The following is a 24,439-nucleotide window of genomic DNA, read 5'->3' on the forward strand; positions in this document are numbered from 1 at the left end:
GCCTTTGTAAGAGCTCTGTTCTCTAAGAGCTCTTACGAAGGCTTTACTAACGACGACGGGGGCAGGGGCGGCAGCGATGAACGCTGCCGCCCCAAAAACTTTGTTCTAAATGACAGCGCCGGAGGGGGAAGAGCGGTGGGAGGGGTAAGTTCTACCCCCCGCCCTTAAAGGTAGACCCCCCCTCGGTGCCGATCCGGACCGGTCCGGACCATGCACATCCCTGCTATTGTTTTCTTTTTCCAGAGCCGCTCAATTTCAATCTGAAGGTCCTTGTATTTAGTTATTTTCTCTAATTGTTTTAAACAATAATAATTTTATTGTTGCTGTTGTTGATTCTGGTTTCACTATTCATGGGATTATGAAGTACACTGAAGTCCTGCCCTCAACCACTGGAAGCTCTACTCAAACAGCTTTATAGCATCGAAGATTTCAAGAAACATAGCTCACACGCTTTTAAGCTAATCTTCATAGCCATAAGGACTAGAAACTTGCTTTTTAAAGAAAAAAGGAATGCTGAGATTTTCAAGAATTCAAATTCTGTATGTACTACCAAAAGTAATGGTTTTTCTGTGTTTGCATGAGCCCCTCCCCCCCCACCCCATTTTATAGATTAATGTACAGGGTTAAATACTGACCATTGCTGAAAAGATGCAAGGAGTCAAATGTACATTTCTTTATGCTAGATCTTTAAATAAGGAAAAATGGATGTGAGGGGAAAGTATGACCAACGAATTGAATTTTAGAATCGGGGTGGCTCCAGAGGGGGACAAGCACCCCCTCAAACAAGTAGTCCCCCCACCCCCGACTTCTGTTTCAGAAATCTTAACATGTGGGGAACAGCTTGCACACAGAAATGCACTTTGACCCTTCTGTGCCCCCGCTCAATTTCCCCCCGCTGGTGCTGCCACTAGTTAGAATTGGACTTGAGATATAGCAATCTAAGTTTACTCTAACAGCCCTTCCTACTGTGGACCAATCTTTCTTTCATATCTGTAAAATGGAAACAACGCCGCACGCCACAAAATAATGAAATGCAGACTCTGGTACTTGAACTTGGAGTGCACTACACCAGGGGTGGGCACACCTGACCCTCCAGCTGTTGCTGAACGACAACTCCCAACTTAAGCCACAATAAATGGTGGTTGGGGATGATGGCCATTCAACCACCGCTGGAGGGCCAGTCTGCCCACCCCTGTGCTATGCAAACAGCTTACTCGAACAAGACATGAACTGTATCCTGCAAAATCATACCCTATGATCAATAGCTCTGGCTGTGAAGATTGTATGGCTAGCAAACAGAGAGACTTTAGGGCTAGGGGCCCTGCTTTAAGCTTGCCAGAGACCAAACCTACTTCAGCTTAGCGGCCTGAGTTGGCTCTAGTATGAGTCGGAGCTGTTCACAAAGCTGCTGTGAAAGAGGCGCAGTGAGTAGAAGGTATCTCTGCCACGTCTCTGCTGCCGCCTTTTCCTGAAACATCGAGACCCAAGTCAAACCCCACCAAATTTTGCTGTATTTAAGAAAATTGCTACAACCGTTAGAAAGGTTTTGGGTGTTTTGTTTTTTAACAGTGGCAGTATCAAAATGTAAGACACTTTAGAATCATATTCAATTTCAGATTTATAATAGCAGTGGAAGGAAACAAACTACAGATTCAGCATTCTAATTTCTCTGTACTTCAATACTGATTGTGCAAAGGAATATTCTCAGATAATATACTCTTCTGCACAGTGCCTTTCACAAGAAAAGGTAAAGTGAGCCGTTGAGTCAGTGTCAACTCCTGGCAACCACAGAGCCCTGTGGTTGTCTTTGGTAGAATACAGGAGGGGTTTACCATTGCCTCCTCAGAACTTAAATACTCCTAATGCAGGGTACATCCGTTGTAAATATTTCTGCATCGATGTTTTTGTCATTCTTCAAAGACATGTTCTCTTAATGCCATGTGGCATAAATCAAGTAACTGTTTACGCCAATACTGCTGAAGCTTACTAGAATCTACGGAAATGTTTATAATGATTAAACAGCAGTACCAAAAACCAGTATTTAAACTTTTATTGTGTTTTTACTCTTATTGTAAGCTGCCCTGAGCAGAAGTGTGTTGGAGGGGCAGGATATAAATATTTTAAACAAACAAACTGTTTTCAGAAACACTCCTTTAACATTTCCCATATCATTAAAAAAATGTTTTTAAGGAAGATGACACAAAATCTATATGCTTGATTAAATAATACACTAACCTCAGCAATGTTTCCAGTCTGCCAAGCTTCCAGTTGCTTTTCTAGTTCTTGCCTTAGCTCTTCAGGATGCTTAACAATGCGCTAAAATATATGGAATTAAGATTGAAGTCTAACAGTTGAGCACAGCAATAGCACACCTATTCTATACAGGTGAACCTCGGTATCTGCAGGGGTTCTGTTCTCCGCTACAACTGCGGATAATGGAACCACAGACACAGAGTCATTGAGTCAACGAGACTCAATGCCCCCCACAAAGTTCCAAATCCGGCTTTTCTGTTTGTTTGTTTAAAACCAAGTGTGTAAAAATGCTGGCCGGAAATGACCTTGGAGATCATTTCCAGCCACCCCAAACCCATGGATATGTGGAATTAACCTTCTGTAAACCATTTCCCCCCACATATACTGAGGCTGAGTGTCAATTACCCGACTGCAGATATGCAAAACTGCAGATGTTGGATGCGTGACTGGTGAGGTTGACCTATACAAACATCATATGTTGAAAACCAATATTTTAACTTTAATTGTCTATCCCAGAACTATTTTAGATCTACATTTTTACAGTATGACTGAATAACCAATTTCCCCTACTAGAATATAATTTTTAAGAGGAATATTTGACCAAAGCAAACCAATATTTTAATATTTTAAAAGGGCCTCTTGCTATTTTATTATTGTATTATATATTGGTCAGTTGTTCAGTCAATTGGCAACCGTACTTATCTATTTCTCAGTGCATAGAAAAATAAGTTATTGTACTCAACTGGTAATAATGTGTATCCCACCCCCTTCACAAGAAAGCCACCCAATTAACCTCTCTTCAGTTTACTCTCTGAAGATCCAAAAGGTACCTTTAACTTTCTAGATATAATAGCAATGAAAGCCAAGTAACTTTCACCAAGACTACTTTAATGCAGGACAAACCTGCTTGAGCAAGTTGGGTCAAATTTATATCCTAATCTTCCTAAGTGCACAGACCTAAGTCTCTACTATTTGCACATGGAAGGAAGTCTACCCTCAAATGGAATCCATAGATCTGATCCAGTGCAAGGTGAGAGCTTCTAATTTGGGATAAACTGTAATTATAGCAGCATTGTGACCAGATCATAGTTTCATTTATTTAAGTCAATCAACACATTCTATCTGTATAATAATACAACCGGTGGTTTACCTGGACAGTAGTATCTTTCAAGAACTGAGGGGCAGTATGTATAGTAGATTCTTTGGTCCTGTCTGGCTTCACTTCCAACAATGGTTTTTCATTTCCACTCTCTTTGTCATCTTCAGAATTAAGAGCATGGGCTTCCAATTCCACCTCCTCTAATCCTACATTTACATAATACAGGCTGGTTTTATATTGTATCCATGCCTTTTTCTCTATGGTTACCATATCTTATTTATTTAATTCATTACATTTTTATATTGCCAAAAACAACTGTCTCATGGCAGTTTGCAGAAAAATAAACACAATAAAACCACAGTTAAAAACAAAAACAAAACAGTTACAAATAATTTAAGAACAACAGTAAAAACTAGGGATATGCATGAACCAGTTCGCAGGCCATGTTAGAGGCCTGCGAACCGGTTCGCTGGTCTGGTGGTCAGGCGCCCGGGGGGCGGGCGGCGGTGTTGTTTTCAGGGCAGGGTTGTACTTACCCCTCCCGCCAGTTTGCTAGTCCCCGTCACCGGTTCGCAGGTCCAGTGCCTGGGTGGGTGGGTGGGTGGTACTTACCCCTCCCGCCGCTTTCCCCCCTCCAGCACTCCATTTTCAAGCGAAATCTTTGGGGCGGCAGCAGTCTTCCCTGCCGCCCCTGCCCCCTTGTTGACTTGCAAAATGCGTAAGTAACTCCCGTGCATGTGGCCCGCGTGTCGGCAGTGGGCGCACGCACGGGAGTTACTTCCGCGTTTTGCAAGTCAACAAGGGGGCAGGGGTGGCAGGGAAGACTGCTGCCGCACCGAAGATTTCACTTGAAAATGGAGCACCAGAGGGGGAAAAGCGGCGGGAGGGGTAAGTACAACCCCCCCGCCCTTAAAGCAACACACACACACACCCGGTGTCGGACCACGCCTCTGCGGTCCACGCACATCCCTAGTAAAAACCAACTTACTGTTGATCAAATACTTGGTTAAATACATGTGTCTTGAGAGCTCCTTTAAAGACTGCTAGAGATGGTGACGCTCTTACAATAACAGGGAGTTCCTTCCAGAGTATCAGGGCGGCTATAGAGAGGGCCCAACCCTGAGCTGCCAGCAGATGAGCTGGTGGTAACTGCAGGTGGACCTCTCCAGAAGATCTTAATAAGCAGTGGGGATCCTGAAGCAGAAGGCGCTCTCTTAAATACCCTGGGTCCAAGACATTCAGGGCTTCATAGGTAATCACCATATTTTGCCTGGAAATGTACAGGCAGCCAGTGTAATGCTTTTAAAACAGGGGTAATATGGTCTCTTCAGGTTGCCCCGGAGGACCAATGTACCAACTGCAGTTTCCAGACTACATATAAAGGCAGCCCCACATAGAGCGCACTGCATTAGTCAAGATGGGAGCTTGCTAGCATATTAGGCCTGTGCACCACCAGAAATATATTTGCGCATGCATATCCTTATCGGATTTTATTTGTCATTTTACCAATATTTTTTAACGGAAGTGAGCTTGGAGAGAAAGTCTCTGAAAGCTGGCTCCAGACCTGGATTTAAAGGAGTGCACTCCTGAAATTGGTGGGTGGGGGCCCAAAGTGACCGCCCAGGAAATACCCACTGGAACAGTGGATGCTTCCTGGGGAGCTACCTTGGCACACCCCACCCCCTTTGAGGGTGCAGTACTTAAAAACTAGGTTGGGAATTACTTAAAAACCACGTCTCTCCAAGCTGCTGTGCTGGTTTTGTTCCTAGGTTCCTATCAGAAGTAGAAGGATTTCCAATACGACAGCAGGGATTTTAGTCCAAATTCCAACGATCGGGGCTCCCTGCTGTCATGTCATAGAAATCTTTCGATAATGCCCCCAACAGTGGGCATATTGGTTTGATATCCCTATCAGACTGATATGTTCACACAGCCCTGCAGCATACGTGCCACTGTTTTTAGGTTATTCTCCTCCAAAAAATGGCCATAGCTGGTATTTTTATAAACATAATTTAAAAAACTGTTCTGAATGGAATCAAAGGATTATTCCAGAAGGATGAAATAATTAAGATAAGCAGCTGGCAGTTTACCAGATTTGGAAGCACCAGACATCTTTACTTCTGGATTCATCTTCTCTGTTTCTGCAGCTTTAAGATTCTCAGCATTATGAGCTTCTGTTTCCATGGCTGCATCTTCAGAAACGGGTTCTTCATTATCTTCACTGAGAGGCATGGCTGTTTTTTGTTCTTCACTAGCTACATCTGATGGTAACATTGAAGAAACAAACTCAATCAAAACCTTAAGACTGTGTGATGTTCTTCCATATCAACAAACTAACAAGAAAAGCACTACAAAGGATTCAATATCTTATTCTGCTCTTTGTAATTGTACTTAAAAGCGGGGCGGGGAGTTATACGTGGGTGAGATAACATAATCAGCATTGTAAGAGTGTGCAAACCACTTCAATACAACACTGTCTTGTAATCCTTAGCACAACTCCATAAAGTAGGTCAGCATTATTACCCTATATGTAGATGAGAGGGGCTTGCCTGAGGCAGTTTATGGCTGAAATGAAATTCAAAACAGTAGACTTCCTGAATTTCATCCTGCCAATGCGCAAGGAGAATTTTGCCGCAAATCAGTTGTGACAGAATGGTCGTTTATGTATAAGCTCAATAATTTCAGACCACACCATGATTAAAGCTATACATTTCTCAGACGGAACACATTTAAAGCACATTTCCTGGTGTCTCGAACTGTGATGGGCTGGAGTTCTTACTCTAATCTTTCCTAGGGATCTACCCTCAGTAGAGAGATTGCTCTGATCCCAATTTAGGAGAATGCTGCTCCTTCAAGGTAGGCTGCCACCAGTTGATCCAAAGCCACTGACCAGGCCCAGACACAGCATCAGCAACCCAGAACTGTCTGGCTTGGGACTTACAGGCACTATACAGCCAGAGTCCACAATTCTAGACAACAATATTTTATTCTAAAGGCAAGCAATCTGTAACGCATAATCTTGTGAGGCACGTAGGGAAGAGTTTTGCAAAAATAACCCCCTAGAACCTTCTAACGTGAGATTGAGGCCCACTTTAAAGTATATTAAATTTATTAAAGTATATTAAATTTATTAACAAGAGTTGCACATAGAACAAGGAATTGGGGGAAACAGGGGAAACTGGGAGTAAAGAAAGACACACAGGAATTCCAAGAGCAAATAATATATACGATTACAACAATTGAAGAGGAGGTGGTTTTCTCGTGTGTCATTTGCTTTATAGCATTGAAGACAGTTTCATAAAAGGAAAACTATAGAGTTGGAGAGGATTTAAAATTAGGAGTGTGCACGAAAGCTATTTTGCATTCTATTCTGAGCAGAATGTTCCATCGGAACAACTGGTGGAGCCAGTTCCAAGCAACATTCTGGAATCCAAAATGGTGCTCTTCTGGTCTCTGCACATGCGGGCCAGCCACTTGCATGGTGGTGCTGACCACACAAATCACGCCAAGTGTACACAGAAGCCAGAAGAGTGCCATTTTGGATTCCATCATCATCATCATCATCTCCTCAATTTCTATACAGCCCTTACAAAAATGGCTCAAGGTGGCTTACACAAAGAAATAACAAATAAATAAGATAGATCCCTCTCCCCAAAGGGCTCACAATCTAAAAAGAAACATAAGACAGACACCAGCAAGAGTCACTGGAGGTACTGTGCTGGGGGTGGATAGGGCCAGTTACCCTCTCCCTGCTGAATAAAGAGAATCACCATGTTATAAGGTGCCTCTTTGCCAAGTTAGCAGGGCACTTTCTAATGGTGCTTGGAAAGGGTTGGAACACTCTGCCTTAGAATGGGTCATTCTGTGCCAAGCTTGAAACAGGCACCCTTTTAAAACAATGTTTTGTTTCATACTTGGAATGCTTGAAACGTCCCATTTCGAGGCGGAATATTCCAACTTCCTGCACATCCATATTTAAAGTCATCCAGCCCTCTGAAGTCTTATGAATGGTGCCATACCATATGTTTGTGCATCATAGGATTCGCTGCCTTGCTTAATGTGCTCAAAAGCATCCGCTTCTTCCACTTTTTGTTCTGGCTGAATTGAAGGCTGCTCTACTTCACGGCTGGACTCCATGGTTCTCAATCGCTTTTGGACGTGTTGACTGTGGTCCCCTGTTGAACGCTCGTTGTCAGCTCGTCCAGGTTTTCTCTTAAAAGTCTGAAAAATGAGCAAGCAGAATCAAGTACTTTTGCTGAGGTACAGCAAGAACAGACCCTGAAGCCCCATAGTTTATCACCATTTTCCAGAGATGAAAATCTGCACTCCAAAGGGTTCCACTAACAATGGAAAAGAGTTTTGCAGACTGAAAAACCTCTACATCTAGCAGACCTAGAATTACATAAGTCGTGCACCATGCATACCTCTTCAGTGTAGTGCCATCAGTACCAAGTATTTATCAACATATGAAACTATCTTTTCCTGAATTACACTATTGGCCTTTCTATTGTCTATTCTGACTAGTAGTGACTCGCTGAGGTCTTTCCTATTGAGATCCTTTCAGCTGGAGATGTCAGGGGTTGAATCTGGGACCTTCTGCACGCACACATCTGCTCAACCACTTAAAGGCTGGCTTGAATCTTCAAGACCCCTCCCCCAACCTAAAATCTTGCAATATGTCTCAGTGCTTGTAGTTCTCCAGTCTGAGACTGTAATAAATGAACTGATTGCTTGTTGCTCTAATTCCTAGACGTCTATTTGTTAGGCTGGTAGGAAGAATCAGATTCAGACTAGCTGCTCCGCCTCAACTACCTGACAGGTAAACGGATTGATCAGTGGGGTTAGTTTGGAGAGTAGCGATCATATTTTAGGCAAAGCAGGGTTCGCTGAGCCTAGCAGTGCTTCTAAAACCTTTGTATTGTGCTTGTTATTTCTTGGATTGAGACCAAGAATCTTTTATTTTGTAGCATCTAAAAGTCAATTTTGCAAAGTTTCAAAATATGAAATATTTACACACACACCTGGGTATTTTTTTTGCTTTGTTTCCGAGAAGCCAATTGTGCCATGAACTCAGATTCATGTCCTTCTGACTGATTTGCATCAGCTGCCCCACTTCCATGCTCCTGAAAAAAAGAGAAAACGCCATATAAGGCACCTGCTACTATAAAGCAAAGTAGTGCTGTTGAGTTGGTGTTGACTCCTGGCGACCACAGAGCCCTGTGGTTTTCTTTGGTAGAAAACAGGAGGAGTTTACCACTGCCATCTCCCGCACAGTATGAGATGATGCCTTTCAGCATCTTCCTATATCGCTGCTACCCGAGATAGGTATTTCCCATAGTCTGGGAAACATACTAGCGGGGATTTGGACCAGCTACCTCTTGCTGCCCAGGCAAGTTACTTCCCCACTGCGCCATTACGTGGCTCCTGCTACTGCAGGACAACTTAAACGAGATTACTGCCGTGTCTTCAGGATACAGATATGCTAAAACCCAGTCTGGAAAACCAACCTATACATTAATTCCAATTCTGTGCTGAAAGTTCTAAGACTCCTTAGTGAAACACATGATCAATATGCTTTGGACCACAAGATAGTGCAGATGCCTGGTGAAGTTGCAGGCAGATTCCTGGCCTCATTTTTAAATCACGCAGATTTCCAAATTCCTATCATCTTCTGATCATAATCTATGTAAAAATAAGTTTATACTTTTACTTGTATAAGTGACTCCTATTAATTAATTAATTAATTAATTACATTTGTACACCACCCCAAACTTTCGTCTCTGGGCGGTTAACAATAGTATAAAACAAGTTAAAATATATACAAAAACTTAAAACAATTCAACAATTTAAAAATCACCACAAATTAAAACCTTAAAATTTTCAAGAACAGAAAAAGCTTGGGTAAAGAGGTGGGTTTTCAAATGCTTTCTAAAAATTGTCAGAGATTTTATACAATTGTCAAATTTTATACAATTAATTCTTACTACAAGGAGTTGCTTGTGCCACACTTAAAAAGATTGGCAACCATTTAATACAATGACAGGCACCCCCACCCTATAAACACTTATATGGAATCAAGGGCTGTTGCTTTAAGAAAGAAGCAATATTAATGTTCTGTTGCCAGACATGTTTTCTGCCTGCTCAGACTACACAATGTGAATAGCTGGAATGCCACATGGATTGTACTCCTCCATTATAGGACTAGTTTTGCATACCACCACAGATCTTTCAAATGTGATCTGCAAGTTATGCTCATCATAGTGAACAATTTAGGCACAGTGCAGCAGACACAGTGGCAGGCCATGCATACATCGCATGACCATTACCTCCACTTATATGCATTTAAGGTCAGCACACTGTTTAGGCTATCCAACTACTGAGTTAGACAGCAAGAATGTAAATATTAATGTGTCCAGAATGAGCACAGTGCATTGCACTGATGATTCAGAAATGGGCTCAGAATTCAATTCAGCTGCTCCACTCAACCACCAGCCTAGTAAGACATTTGCCAGCAGTGTCAGCTTGGATAGCAATGGTCACAGAGGGCTCCCTGAGCCTAGAGGAGGTTGTAGAGCCTTTTAACTGCACTTGTGATTTCTTGAATCAAGTTCAACAAGTTATTTATGAAAGATGAAGGGCAGCATCCAAACTCATATTGCCCTCATGTAAGATCATTTTCACAAACATGTTCTTGTATGAAAAACAGTGTTGGTTTGGATGCTGCTCAAATTATTTTGATTTTAAAAAAATTGCATTCTACACAATGCAAAAACCACTGTGGGATATTTCCATTTCACCTCTTTAGCCTGGTCCTTCTCTGCCGCAGCTCCAGCCAATTCCACGGCAGCATCACTCTGAAGGTTCTCGTCTCCTGTCTGTCCGTATGTTTCATGTTCCATTCTCTCAACAGCATCAGGTAATTGTTCATCCTTGTCAGAGTTATCAATCTCCTCTTCCTGAAACAATTAACAGGTCAGTTAACATTCTAAGAGATCGGGTGCGTGATGGAGAAATTGGAACCTATTCAATACTACACAAGATCTATTTCTTGTTTGAGAAATTATTTATCAATATAAACACATGCATGCATATACACATGTAGAATCTGTTACACAGTAGATTGAGATAAAAAAGTATAGGATAAAACAAAATTAAAAAGAAAGAAAAAGGAGGGACGATTAAAATTGACTGTTTCTGACACACCATGAGCAGATTCTAATTGCAGACATGTCCTTCATATGCCTCCTTAATGGAAAAAAGTCAGATGAAGACTACTATTTCTTCTACATAGCCTCTATAATTAAAGGAAAAACACAGAACCTGGGGATGAAGGCCTTCCTGATCATCAGGGATGCCCCTCCTTTTCTCATCTTCTTCAGGAAACTCTTTTTGGTCGTCTGCTGGGGATTCCTCTTCCTCCCCTTTATTTTCATCAGGATTCCCTGCATTTCCTTCTTCCTCTGTTTCTTCCTCCATGTTTTCTTCACCTTTGTCTTCAAAAGACTCTTTTTCAGCTTGCTTGGGATCTTGACCATCTCCAGCCATATCTTCAGAATCCTCTTCCTTCATCTCTTTCTCATCTTCATCCACTGCCTTTTCTTCAATCTCAAAGGGGTTTTCTCCTAATAAAAAACAGGTAGAATGCAAATTTAAATAAAAAGAAAAAGGGCTGCTTTGGCAGGAGAAGAAGTGGGGAGAAGGATCTCCATAGGTTCCTAGGTGATGAGAGAAGTGTGGGGTAGTGGTTAGTGTTGGAATAGGACTGGGGAGACCCAAATTCAAGTCCCCATTCTGCCATGAAACTCAAGGGGTTGCTCTGAGCCAGTCAGTTATCTCTCAGCCTAACCCACCTCACAGGGTTGTTATAACAACAACATAACTATGTACACTGCCCTGGGCTCCTTGGAGGAAGATTGGGATATAAATACAAAATTAAACAAATGTAAAAATTAAAAATCATTATATGCATTGCTGTGTATTTAAAATGCAACTGTCCTTCCCTGCTGGAAGGGAAGGTTTCACTGTACCACTCTCAGGCTACTGGAGGAGAGGAGGAGACAAGACTAGAGCATCTATATTTTGGCTCCCCACCAACTTTCCAAACGCATGATTTTGCGGGCATTTTAACCTCAACAATGTTTTTATACGTCATTACATCTTTAGCACTTACCAGCTTCTTCTTTCTCCTCATCCTCATCCTCTTCATTCTTTAGGTTCAGGTTATCGGGGAGATCCAGTGCTTCAGCTTCAGGCTGTTTCTCTTGCTTTCCATGATAAGGATCCACCTCATTCTCATCATATTCACGCTGTGAAGTAGAAGGATGTCACACATCATAAGAAGAGTGAAGTGGAGAAGAAGTGGATAAAAGCCTATTCACAGTATAGCAACTGTGGCTAGACCAGCCTGAACAGTAAGGATCCAGACTGCATTAAGGCAGTCTGTTTCTTCCTGGAAAGCAGAAAGCTGTTCTCCATACAAACACAGCTATATTTATCTTAGGAAAGAAGACCCTGAATCCCACACAGTTACCCAGCTATCCTTTCATTTGTAACGCCTTGACAAGGCTCCTTTATTTTGATTACTACTCCGTACTGGGGGGAAAATGAAAATCTTTATGGAATATAGCTGGTTTTACAAATACTACCTGAGGACAAAAAGAGGACAAAAAGCCACTAGAAACATCTCATGTGGAGGAACCAATGGGATCAAGGAGGGTCACATAACATCAATTTTATCAGGATACACAGAGCAGGATCAAGTCTCAAGTTAGGGAAATACAAAACCAATGAATGGGTTGCTTTTTTTTTTTTTTTTTGGCATGCATTCTCCCTCCTCACTCACACTTGGTAATTTAATGCCATATTTAATCTTACACACACACACACACACACACACACACACGTTTGATAGGCGACTGCATGCATACTTCCTTATTTTCAGTCGCTATCCTTTATTTCAGGGGTGGGGAAGCTTGGCCCTCTTGCAGATGTTAAACTACAACTCCCATCATCCCCAGCCACAATTATTGTGGCTGGGGATGGTGGGAGTTGTAGTTCAAAAATAGCTGGAGGGCCAAGCTTCCACACCCCTGCTTTATTTGCTAACATTTCCCTTCTGCTTCTTAGCCCACTATGAAAATAGCAGCTTACAAAAAATTGATATGAGTCCAAGGTTCACTTCATGTGAAACAAATCTTCTAGAGACTTCCGAAAACAGGGCTGCACAACTCTGGCCCTCAGCTGTTTTGGGACTACAACTCCCATCAACCCCCAGCATCCATGGCCAATTGCCAGGGATGATGGGAGTTGCAGTCCAACATGGGCAGCTGGGCCAAAGTTGTGCAGCCCTGTCCCACATGCATGCAATGCAATGCTTTCAGAAGGGAAAAGAATTACTGGAAGGCTCTGAAATTCACACAACTCTGCTCCCAGAACATGTCCATAATGGAAGTACAAGATGAACCAGCAAAATCAGAGGTCTAGGTCATGTGACTGCAACTGTGCCCTTAGTTACTTGCCCAAATTCTGTTAAAATAAACAAGTTCTACACATATACAGTTTTACTACAGGTGTACTGCATTTAGAAATAGTCTTGCTGTGAACTCTCCCTTATTACCTCATCTATTTGTTCATGGATTTTCTCTTTGCTTTCACCATCATCTGCTTGTTTTTCTTTTTCTTCATCCTTGGGTGATTTCTTATCATTTTTATTGCCAGAATCCATGTTGTCATCTTTTGCCACAAGTTCTGAATCACCCTAAATTGTCGAAGAAAACTATCATTGAAACTATCTGATGTACGTGCTATCACCATTGATGTACACACTGTTCAAGGCCAACAGTTTAATTAAAATCAAGCCACAGAAAACATGTGTGTTTTTAAAGAGAAACAGCTACCTTTATCAAGACACGTAATGAAAAACAAATCATGCCAGACTAATCTTATTTCCTTTTTTGATACAGCTGCCTCTTTAACCAGCCATGGGAATGCCATGGATGTAGTGGACAACATCCAAAGTAATAATGCAAAATGTCAGTAACAAAAGCCTCAACATCTTCAGGGTAAGAAAATGGAAGGTCCTGACAAATGGTTCAAGAAAGAAAGCAAAAATTTCAATTGCTTAGTGCTCAGGCACCGTTAATTTGCATCTTCCATCCTGCATTTCGCATACTGTATCACTCAGAGTCAAGAGTCATTTTTGTTCTTTACCTCATCCATGCCTGGTCCAGTTTCTGTAACGCTGTCATCATTGTCATTTTCCTCTTCTTCATCATCATCATCTTCATCATCTCCCCAAAGCCGCTCATCTAATTTGTCAGCCTCGGCATCTCCAAGATTGCCCATCTGTTTATCTAAGTCTTCATCTTCGTCAGATTTTTCATCATCTTCTACATAGGGTAACACATCAATGTATAAAAACACTTGTAGTCAAATTCAAACCTCCAAAGGCACTCCAATTCACTTATAGAACAAAAGCCTGAGCTTTGCAACACTGGGGTTAGCACACACTCCATGAGAAAGAACCATAGCTCAGTGGTAGGAGTGTGCCCGAACTGGTCCAGAAGTGGAGTGTGGCTTTAAGGGCGAGGGGGTAGTACTTACCCCTCCTGCCGCTCTTCCCCTCCGGCGCTCGACTTTGCTGCAAAGTTTTTGGGGCGGCAGAGTTCCTCCCTGCCGCCCCTGCCCCCGTCGTTGTCTGCAGGATGCAGACAACGATGGGGGCAGGGAGGAACTCTGCCGCCCCAAAAACTTTGCAGCAAAGTCGAGCGCCGGAGGGGGAAGAGTGGCGGGAGGGGTAAGTACTACCCCCCCGCCATTAAAGCCACACTCCCCCCAGTGCCGGACCACGCCTCTGTGGTTCCGTGCACATCCCTACTCAGTGGTAGAACAAGTGCTTTGCATGGGTTAGACTGACCAATGATCTGACACAGCATAAGCCAGCTTCATTCATAGTCTCTCTGGACAATGTAAATGGCAAAACCTTTTGTTTGCAGTCATATAATATTTGTCATTTATGCCACAGTTTCAAAATTCAAAGTACTAAGTGCTCTAACATTGTAATACTTTACGAACAGCCCTGTAATGTAGCCATCAGTACCATTCCCACTTTGAACGTGGGTGAAGGGTGCCACAGCCAACCGCTATTCATAATTGAACAAACCGTCTAGACCCCAGAGACCTGGACCACGGGAGGGTGAAAAGTAGGAAAACCAACTGTTTCCAAGTATATAACTCCGAAAACAGCAAGATACCACTCCCCTTGCAGTTGAGAGTATGGAAACTGACCAGGAGCAACTACAACCATACATACATCTTATGACCGCTTGATGCGGTCATCTGTGGAGGCTCTGCTCTGGGTGCTGACAATGAGAGAGGCTTGGCTGTCGTGCATGTGGGACAGGGCCTGAGTCTCAATCACAGTTTTTAGAAAGAATGTAAAATCTTGGCTTTTTATCCAGGCTTTTATATGACTGTTCCTATTGCTGCTGCTTTGTATCTTTTATATTGTGCTTTTAAAAAAATCTTTTAATTAGATCTGTATTTTTATATTCTAGCTGATATCTTGTGTAATTTTTGTAGTCTTGTTTTACCTTTTGTGTGAACCGCACTGAGATTGTTTTAATGAAAGGCGGTATAGAAATCTAACAATAAATAAATCTATTCAACTATTACTTAAGAGCATCATTATAATTTTCATGAGACAACATCTAATTTTGCAACAGATAAGAAAAACAAGTGAATCAACAATTATCAAGTGTTTCCAATACTAATTTCTGATCATGAAGCTGTTGGAGTTGCGTTCTATGGTGATTTTGTATACTTGTTTCTAGTTCTGCTGAATGTCAAAATTTGCAAGATGAAAGACAGAAACAAAATTATTAATGTTTCAAATAGATTCTTTAAGCTAGTATTTTGATATGGTTACATGGCAAGAGGAAGTAAATTGTATTCACTTCAGAGCAAAAAAACCAAAAAAAGATGACAAACTTAATCTGAAATGCAGGAGTAAACCTCAACCTCTGACTAAGCAATGTCACTGGGTGGCTTCAGACTATCATCCCAACGAGATGATTGTGAATCAATTCAGGAGAGCCATGTGCTCATGCATTCTCCCTCCATTCTAGGGATGTGCACGAAATGGATTTTGTGTTCTGTTTCTTTCTCAAAATGAAACGTAAAATGGCTGAAATGTTTTGTCAAAACAGCAGTTGAACCAGCTGTTTTGACAAAACTTCAAGTTTTCTGGCCACAGAGAACAATGGGGAAACTCAAAACATCCCAGTTTCTCCCATGGGTAGCACCTAGGGACACCAAAGTGGATTGTGTGGTAGGGCATGATGGGTGCTACTTACCACCCAACCCACAAAAGAAGTGGGTAAGATTTTAAACAGATTTTTAACCTTTGGTAAGGTAAAGTGTGCCATCAAGTCGATTTCAACTCCTGGCACCCACAGAGCCCTGTGGTTTTCTTTGGTAAAGTACAGGAGGGGTTTACCATTGCCTCCTCCCATTCAGTAGGAGATGATGCCTTCCAGCATCTTCCTATATCGCGGCTGCCTGACATAGGTGTTTCCTATAGTCTGGGAAACATAACAGCGGGGATTCAAACAGGCAACCTTCTGCTTGTTAGTCAAGCATTTACATGCTGCACCACTTAAAAATCTGTTAAAAATCACCTGCTTGCCTATGTCTTTTGTGGGTAGGGTGGTAGGTAGCATCCAACATGCCCTACCATCCACTTTGGTATCCCTAGGAGCTACCCTTGGGAGAAATGGGGGTGTTTTGAGTTTCCTTATTGTTCCCTATGGGCAGAACAAGCTGCACTCACCGAGTGCATGCACACAAGTTTTGCATTGCAATTTGCAATGCATTTTGCAACCCTGCCTTGAAAAACACTGCAGATTAAAAGGGAATCTGTCCCTTCCAACACAGAACACCACACTTTTCAAACACACTCCAAAAATGGCCAAAAAAGAATGACTCACCCAGAATCCACTGCCAGCCATAGTGCCTGTGCTACAGCAACATCATTGACACAAGTTGCTCTCTCACACACAATTATGACTTCTTACATTACTTCCTAGCATTGCAATAGCTGCCACAGCACCACACTTACTTAGTACCACATTCAACTAGAGCAGCTTCAGCCACATTCAGCCTTCCCTCCTACCAGGCAATGGGGGCACAGTTGCCCAGGACAACACTTGATTTGTATGATAATAAGCCAACCAAGAAGCAAGGAGATCACAAGTCAATTGGAAGCCAGTGCCAGAAAACTAATCAGCAAGGAGGGAATGGCTCCAAAATGGCGCATGAAATGTCAAAATGTTTCAACCAAAATGGGGATGTTCTGCTCTGAGCTTGAAACAGGCCCTTTTAAAAAGGGTGTTCTGTTTTGAGCTTGAAACAGCCTGTTTCGAGTCTAAATATTTCACCATTGAATGTTCTGCACATCCCTACTTCCTTTTTCTCCATGTGCAAGAAGAGATTGAAGGCTTCCATTTTTTATTTTCAATTAGTTATAGCTTTGTGCGTTCAGTCAAACTCAAGGAAATGTGATCAGTTTACAGTTTAGAACCAGGATCTGAAACCACAGTTTGATCCTGGTTTGTATGGAGAAACCATAGTTAACAGTAACTACATTTTCCTGTGTTTTAGATGTCATGCGGAGCGTAGGTTAGTTTAAATAACAATAAAAAACAAACCCAGAAGCTTTCAATCTCGTGCAAAGGGGAAGAAAGGGAAGCGGAAACCTACAAACCTTCCTGATAATCTAAACCATGATTTAGATGATCATCTGAATCCACCCACTATTTATGTTTGCATATCTGGCTTAAATAAGGCTAGAAGGGTGAGAACTTTGCATAGTACAATATACAAACCTTGCTTTTCTTGTTCACCATCATAAGTTTTTCCTTCAAAATCCTCTGACATTTCAACTGCATTGTCCTCTCCTTCAACATCTGGTTGAGATTCTGGGTCTTCATTCTCTTTTTCTTGACCCTTTTGGAAAGTGTCTTCTATCTGGATTATTAAAGCAACAATTATGATATTTTTGGGTTGTCTTTTTATTTTTTCAAGTATTTTGTCAGCAAAATGATTCTAATACTGTTTCAGTACTTGGATACTAATACACAATGATTTTTCTCCTAATCAAAAAGGCATAGTAATTGCTTTTGATATATTTTAGACATTTTCCTTTTGAACAGTTGCAGCCTGCTTTAAAAAACAAAACAAAACCCAAGGAAAATTACTAAGGAGCACATGCCGCTCTTCCCAGTCCCACTTACACATACCTGATCTTCGTGCTCGATCTTGTCACTCACATCCTTTTTGCCTTCCCCTTCTCCAATGCCGCCTCCTTCATAATCATGGAACTCCGTGGCTCCCTCTCCTGCAGCATCCTCCATTAATTCTTTTGGTAAGCAAAACCCCTAATAAAGCACAAACAAATCTAAGTAGATTGTAGTATTTTCATTAAACTGATATACTTCCATTGGGTATTGTTATGTAAGTAATTGAATCAATTATCCTGTAACTAAGGTAAAGGTAAACGTTGTGCCCTCGCGTCATTTTCGACTCCTTGTGACCACAGAGCCATGTGGTCTTCTTTGGTAGAATACAGGACATGTTTACCATTGCCTCCTCCTGCACACTGTGAGATGATGCCTTTCAGCATCTTCCATACCAGCGGGGATTCGAACCGGCAACTTCTTGCTTGCTAAGCAAGTCATTTCCCACTGCGCCATTAAGCGGCTACATAATTGAGGTGGTGCTGTATTTTTTTCTTCAAACAAAACTTCACTTTGCAGACAGTATAAATACATTGCATTAGGTCACTAAGGTGGAACAACTTGCTCAGCCAATTATTTTGAAGACTGCCTCTTGTAGAACCTAGATTTTATTTTTCACAGGAAACAAGGGTGGTTTCACAGATATAGATGGGATATATCTATGGCACTGCCTATCAATACAGATTCATTTCCAAATGCATTAATCATGCTTTTAAAAACAACAACACACGAATCCCTGGACAAAGTCAGCAAGACTTTGTGAGATGCCTGGCCACTTCCATCTCTAGACCCTCATTCAAACATCAGAAAAGTGGAAAAAATCAAAACCCAAATTTGATATAGTCATCAACAAAAGCTGATTAAACTAATACAGAAGATGACTTTTATGCACTAGAGCTCATCTCATTTCTGTTGAAGCTTTCTAGAAGATCAGTCACATTTCCAGTCATTTGAGAATTCTATCCCCTTTGCCATAAACACTATGAAGGGAAGCTAGAATTTCTTACCTTCTGGGCAAGTTCAGTAAATATGTTTGCTAGAACAGACAGCAGCTTTCCAGTACTCCTATGTGTGGCCAAGGAAACAGTGAGGCAGAAGAGGAGGATACTGGAATAATTGCAAAGTATTGGCAATAGACGCACCAGTAAGTGGCAGGACCGATTGAAAAGCTGTTGGGGGGAAATAAAAGATTCAGCGGTTGCTAAGTGTCTACTTAGAATGAAACCTAGGATGTAATTTTTAAAAAGAGTGATTCAGAGTGAAAGGATTCAGAAACAGTGGCTGACACACTTACTCAAAGTAGTCCTACTGAAATAAAAAGCGTGGTGCAGTGGTTAGAGTGCTGGACTAGGACTGGGGGAGACCCAAGTTCAAATCCCCATTCAGCCATGAAACTAGCTGGGTGACTCTGGGCCAGTCACTTCTCTCTCAGCCTAACCTACTTCACAGGGTTGTTGTGAAAGAGAAACTCAAGTATGCAGTACACTGCTCTGGGCTCCTTGGAGGAAGAGCGGGATATAAATGTAACAACAACAACAACAGGTCAAGTTAAGTTTTGCCTAAATTGTCCTTTTAATTTCAATGGGTCTACTCTGAGTAATTTTCCTCAGTATATCAGCAGTCCTACTATATCTATTTTTGATCACAATTGCATTTGTAAAGCATAATATGCTGCTCTGAGTGGCAAGCAGCAGAGAAAGTCAAGCAAGTTCCACTCAACGTCTCCTCCTACCAGGCCAGTGATGACCAGCCAGGGTTCTAGTAGATGAATTTTACCTTGCACTTGTAGGCTGTGTAATCCTCTCCATAGGATTTCAGTCGCTCCAGAAGTTCCGAAATCACTGAAATTATTTTCTGTACATGCAAAGAACTCACATCAGCACAGATGTCTTCACCCAAAAGTTTAGTTAAATGTCCTGACTTGAGTTGGTCAACTGAGGGTTCTTCCCCTTGAATAAAAAGTACCAAACAAAAACATTACCAGAGACATGCGCCAACTGGTTTTTCAAATAGGCCAGAAATCCACAGACACTCATTTTTCAGGTTAACACAGCATAAATGAATTTTGCTTCATTTAGATAGGAAGTATATTTGAATGGAGAAATATTAAGTACAGACTTACCATCTTCCTTCAGGGAAGTATCTTTCTCCTCTCTTTCCTTTCTTTTTTCTACTAAACACTGCACAGCACTCAGGATAGCCTGGATTGCAAGTTCTACTTGTTCTGAGAAGAGCTCCACAAACCCATCGTCATCCGATTCTTGGTCCCCTTGGGAAAGGCAATAGAATTCTTAAATGGAAAAGCACTTGATTTCTAGAACACCTAATTAATTATCATTGCACAGAGGAAATCACTGTTTTTAGACACAACAGCTAATACAAATTATGATTTTTTAAAAGTGATAAAATAGTAACCAACAATAGGTATGAAAGATGGGCTGGGAGTTCCAATATATCATTTCAAAAGACGAGAACTGATCAAAAATAAAGAGAACCCTCCAACACATAAATATTGTGTTTCAGACTTGCTTAAGTCCAGAAGTCAGCTGGCTCCCCAAATAAGAGCCAGGCATCCTCCTTGCAGCTACAGGATAGTAAAGGTATTATTGCTCCTCGGGGTCATCACCTCCTCCTCCTCCTATTTGACCAGGCAATAAGGGTTCAGGAACAAGACTGTGCTTTCTCGGCAACTTAAAGGCTTCTGGGATATCTCCCACAATGGTCACTTGTAGGCCAGACTCATGGAATTCAGATATGTGATCACAGGAGTTAGATTTCCAGAGGCCAGGAAAATCTTCAAAATAAGAAAATGGCTCTAAAAATGAGGGCGGAAGTGGCCTACTGGGACCTGCAGGTCCCCAGCAGCACAGTAATACCCCCAATAGAAGAGAATTGTCAAAAAAAAAATCACCTTTTTTCCAGTTATCTCCCCACAAAAGGGCAGCTAGAAATTACCTCTGAGGTCATTTCTGGTCACCCCGACCCACAGATACACGAAATTTAACAGTTGCTGGTTTTTTCCATGTATACTGAGGTCGGGTGCCAATTCCCTGATTACAGAGAAGCGAAATCATGGATATGGAGTCCGTGAATACAGAAGTTCATCTGCATATGCAAAGGGAGGTCAGATTCTGAATGAGGAGTTGCAGAGAGTACCCAGACATTATCAATGACTTAGTACCAGTATTTGACATGAAACATGATCTACAATTCTGAACTTCCATGGGATAAAAAGCCAACATTTGAGAACTCATTTTCAGAATGCTCAAAAATAGAGGTTGACGTTTCCCCCCATCAAGATACATAATAGAATGAAATACAGTTTCTGTCTGTCCGTCTCACTCTCTGACTGCGGACATGGTCAACGGCCTAATAAAAATTTGAATGACTGGCCCCATTCAGACATAACGCCAAACTAGAGGTAAACATGCCATAGGTTTGAGTTTATGATCATCCAAAAGCATGAATCTGCAGTTTCGTAACCCAACTGTTGCTCCGTTTTTGCGACTAAATCTGAATTTGAACCCTCAGTTTGTAGTGAGTTTTGCGGCTGAAACCTGAGGTTGGGAGGTGGCATTGTGTCATTTGAATTCTGCCACAGCTATAACTTGGGTTTTGTGTGCAAGCTCCTTCCACTACCATCGAGAGGTCGGCTCAGGGCAGCCCAGAAATGCGTCAGTTCTAGGGCGGCTGCATTTCTTACTGGCTGCTTCTCGGAGCTGCTGCCCTGTCCTCTGCAGTCTCCTTTCTACTCCTGCCACTGCTTGGCAACAGGGATGCCGCCTCTCTGGAGTCCATGCATTCAAAGGGACAGGAACACATTGATGAAAGCCTGCTTTCCCTTGTGTGTTTTGAACCTTGGGTATCCCTCAGCAAGAAAAGGATGCTAGAACAAGATGGAGATGGGGCAGAGGTTCCCCATGATTCATCACTGCGGTGTTCACAAAAACACAAACCCTGGTAGCACGAACAATGGAATGCATTCCCCAGCACACACATCTCTGGTGCCCTCGGCTCACACATCCTTCAATCATAATAGTGAGGTCCACCGTGCGGGTCTATTTTCATTCCACACTCATGTCTCACCCATGTTCCACGATGCTCATGTTATGCAATGTGGGATTTGGGTTCGAGATACTTCACAAATGTGTCAGTGTGCCAAGATTTGAGTATGCTATTGAACTGTGATCAAAGGCAACAGTCTGATGTGCGGATTCACATGCCCACACCCCAGAGGAAACACTGCTAGACAGATAGCAACCTGCTGCTGTAGCTCACACAGGATGGAAGTGGCAATCTGTTTCTAAGATTTCTAATTGTATAGCCTGGCCCACTCTTTAGGAAGGAAAATCAACCATGAATCTCATGAAAACCCATGAAAATCAACCAAGAATCCATCCTGAGACTGGAGCAGTGGAATGTGTTTCTGCCAAGGAAAATCAAGTATGATATTGGATAACCCCAATGTGGAGTGGTGCACACATGCCCTCTATACCCTTCCACAAAACTCTCTCCATGGTTGAACAGGTGCTTGTGTGGAAAAACCAAGTCCCCAACAAGCAGGGGTGGTACCGCCAGGTGCAGTGCGGTGTTCACGTCAAGACATGCCAATGTCTGCGGGCAACAGCCCTTTTGAATATCTCTCCTGATGAATTTGGATCCCATGGGGGAACGGAATGGGCGAACACAGCACTCTTGTACAGACGCCCAGGGCAAAACTCATAGCAAGCATACCTGGGAATATGTAGAAGGAAAAGCTTTTGCAGTCTATCATTAACCAATTAAAGTGGGAAGAGAGGTGCACAATCCTCTCTTCCCGGGGGAAGAAGGGGGCCCCAACTCCCTTCCTCCCCAACAGGGAGGACAGTTTGTCTTTCCCCAGGGAGACTAAAAGAGGATGCCCACAAGGGGAATGCAGGGATCCTCACAGCCAGAAGTGACAAGCCATTTTTCTGTATGTTTAAGCCCAAAGCAGCAAGCAGAATCCCTCTAGGAAGCAGCCTGGGTGGACTAGGAAGAGGGAGGGGTTCTTCTGCCCAGAAGCTGCAGGTTGTGAAACCACAATTGAACCATCATCTGCAGCATGATTCCTGGCTTCAAAGACTAACCACAGCTTTGTCTACCCAAGGTTTCACGCTATGTCCAAATAGGGCCACAGACTGAAATTCAGTTTTAATCACATTTCTTTTTTAGCCTGATTTCAAGTATTCTGCTTTCAATTGGAGAAATCAACACGGGAGACTGTAGTTTTATGTATACCTCAGTGTTTGATTGCAGAAGGGTAGTATAGAAATGTAAAATAATAATTAGCAAGGTACAAGCTTCAATGGGAATGTCCCTTGGAACTCTGTGGCTGACATCCAGGCTGATGATGTGTACATGGAAAAACATTATGCGTGTGCAATGGGAGATGGGCAGTTTTCACCATTCCTTCCTTGCCTCTTCAGTCCCCCATGCCTCCTGAAAATGTGTCTCTGGAGGTTGTGGGACCTTGTGAATGTCAACCAATGGGATTTAGTTCTTTGTAAGCATGCTGAGGATTGCAACACCATGAGTAAAATATCATCTAATTTTATTACACCTAGCCACAAACGCAAATATCCACAGGGTCCAGGGTCTAATACACTAGTTAAAAATCTCAACTGTTTAATTAATTGGAAGAGAGACTAAAAATTGTCCTTACCATCACAGTGTGAAATTGAGCTGAACAGCTGTGTTTTCCAGATAGCAAAGTCATCTACACTTTTATTAATTTCTCCTTGGATGTATATGAGACTCCTGATTAATGCCATTTGAGGTACAGCTTGGCCGATTTCCATCTTGGGGAGAACAAACAAGGATTCTATATCCTGTAATTGGGTTGAAACGTTCAACAAACATTCTAACCCGGAAGAGCACACTTCAAAGCTTTTCCTGTAATAAGACAGAAATTTCACAGCATTTAAACAACACTTTAACTTGAACCTTCTTTGCTTTTTTAAAAGGTCCTAACTAAAATAGATCCTAACTAATGTCAGGCTCATGGAAGTATGTCCTGTTAGGGTGGGGGGCAATTTTCACGGATCTCCTCTTCCCTCAGATATGTCCCTGAGAGCTGAGGGACTTTCAAGGGCACACTTTGGAGGGCTCTGGTGGCAGCAGAAGGAAGGGGGAAACTGGCAAACATCACCCCTCCACCTTTCTGTGAGTGGAACATACTTCCACAAGAATGACGTTGGTGAAGATACAAGCCCAGTAGTTTAGACTACTACAATACACTACTTATTTTGTACTTATGGGGCCATGCAGAGGCATAGGGTACATTGGACAAGGGAGGGCAAATGTCCCTGGGGCCAGAGGGTCAGGGGCCCACAAGCAGAGACCTTCTGCCTCCTGGGGGGCCTCCCAGTGATCTGGGGGGCTGCCCCACCGCTGCCCCCACCCCACCAATATTTCTCACATTAGAGCTGAACAATTAGAGCCAAGGGAACATGTGCATGCATCCACTCCCTTTCTCTTCTGCAGCGCGGGGGGGGGGGGGGAGCTGCCAGAAGCTGGTGCAGCTCTTTCTGTTTGGAAGACACGAAGAGGCGGCTCCACTGTCAACCACACAAAGCTCGGAAAGGGATGCGTTTCCCTCCTCCCTTCTGAATGGAAGCGCTGTTTTGTAAAGCACCCTAGGATTTACCGTCTCTGGATATTGCGGTGGAGAGCAGGAAGAAGTAAGCAGGTTGCCCTGCCCCCTTACATCTGATGTCAGATACAGGGGGCGTGGCTTGGGGAACGTGCGTGATAGGGGCCCCATTCCTGCTCT

The 24,439-nt window shown here is 42.5% G+C and overlaps 1 protein-coding gene across 3 annotated transcripts in view; it reads right to left on the minus strand.

Moving 5' to 3' along the window:
- MDN1 (midasin AAA ATPase 1) overlaps positions 1 to 24,439 on the minus strand; it is a 211,576-nt gene that overhangs the window by 6,628 nt on the left and 180,509 nt on the right. For all 3 annotated transcript variants that reach the window (XM_053287391.1, XM_053287389.1, XM_053287388.1), the window contains exons 80-96: positions 23,330 to 23,559; positions 19,769 to 19,915; positions 19,423 to 19,595; positions 18,654 to 18,815; positions 17,650 to 17,787; positions 17,236 to 17,377; positions 13,562 to 13,740; positions 12,969 to 13,109; positions 11,523 to 11,658; positions 10,673 to 10,974; positions 10,150 to 10,308; positions 8,374 to 8,475; positions 7,372 to 7,573; positions 5,443 to 5,613; positions 3,404 to 3,558; positions 2,236 to 2,316; positions 1,353 to 1,468 (exon numbers count right to left, since the gene is read on the minus strand). In XM_053287391.1, the coding sequence (XP_053143366.1) occupies positions 1,353 to 1,468; positions 2,236 to 2,316; positions 3,404 to 3,558; positions 5,443 to 5,613; positions 7,372 to 7,573; positions 8,374 to 8,475; positions 10,150 to 10,308; positions 10,673 to 10,974; positions 11,523 to 11,658; positions 12,969 to 13,109; positions 13,562 to 13,740; positions 17,236 to 17,377; positions 17,650 to 17,787; positions 18,654 to 18,815; positions 19,423 to 19,595; positions 19,769 to 19,915; positions 23,330 to 23,559 (2,736 nt within the window). The remainder of the gene's footprint in view (positions 1 to 1,352; positions 1,469 to 2,235; positions 2,317 to 3,403; positions 3,559 to 5,442; positions 5,614 to 7,371; positions 7,574 to 8,373; positions 8,476 to 10,149; positions 10,309 to 10,672; positions 10,975 to 11,522; positions 11,659 to 12,968; positions 13,110 to 13,561; positions 13,741 to 17,235; positions 17,378 to 17,649; positions 17,788 to 18,653; positions 18,816 to 19,422; positions 19,596 to 19,768; positions 19,916 to 23,329; positions 23,560 to 24,439) is intronic.

Source organism: Hemicordylus capensis, chromosome 1 (assembly GCF_027244095.1).
Source record: "Hemicordylus capensis ecotype Gifberg chromosome 1, rHemCap1.1.pri, whole genome shotgun sequence".
NCBI classification, from domain to species: domain Eukaryota; kingdom Metazoa; phylum Chordata; class Lepidosauria; order Squamata; family Cordylidae; genus Hemicordylus; species Hemicordylus capensis.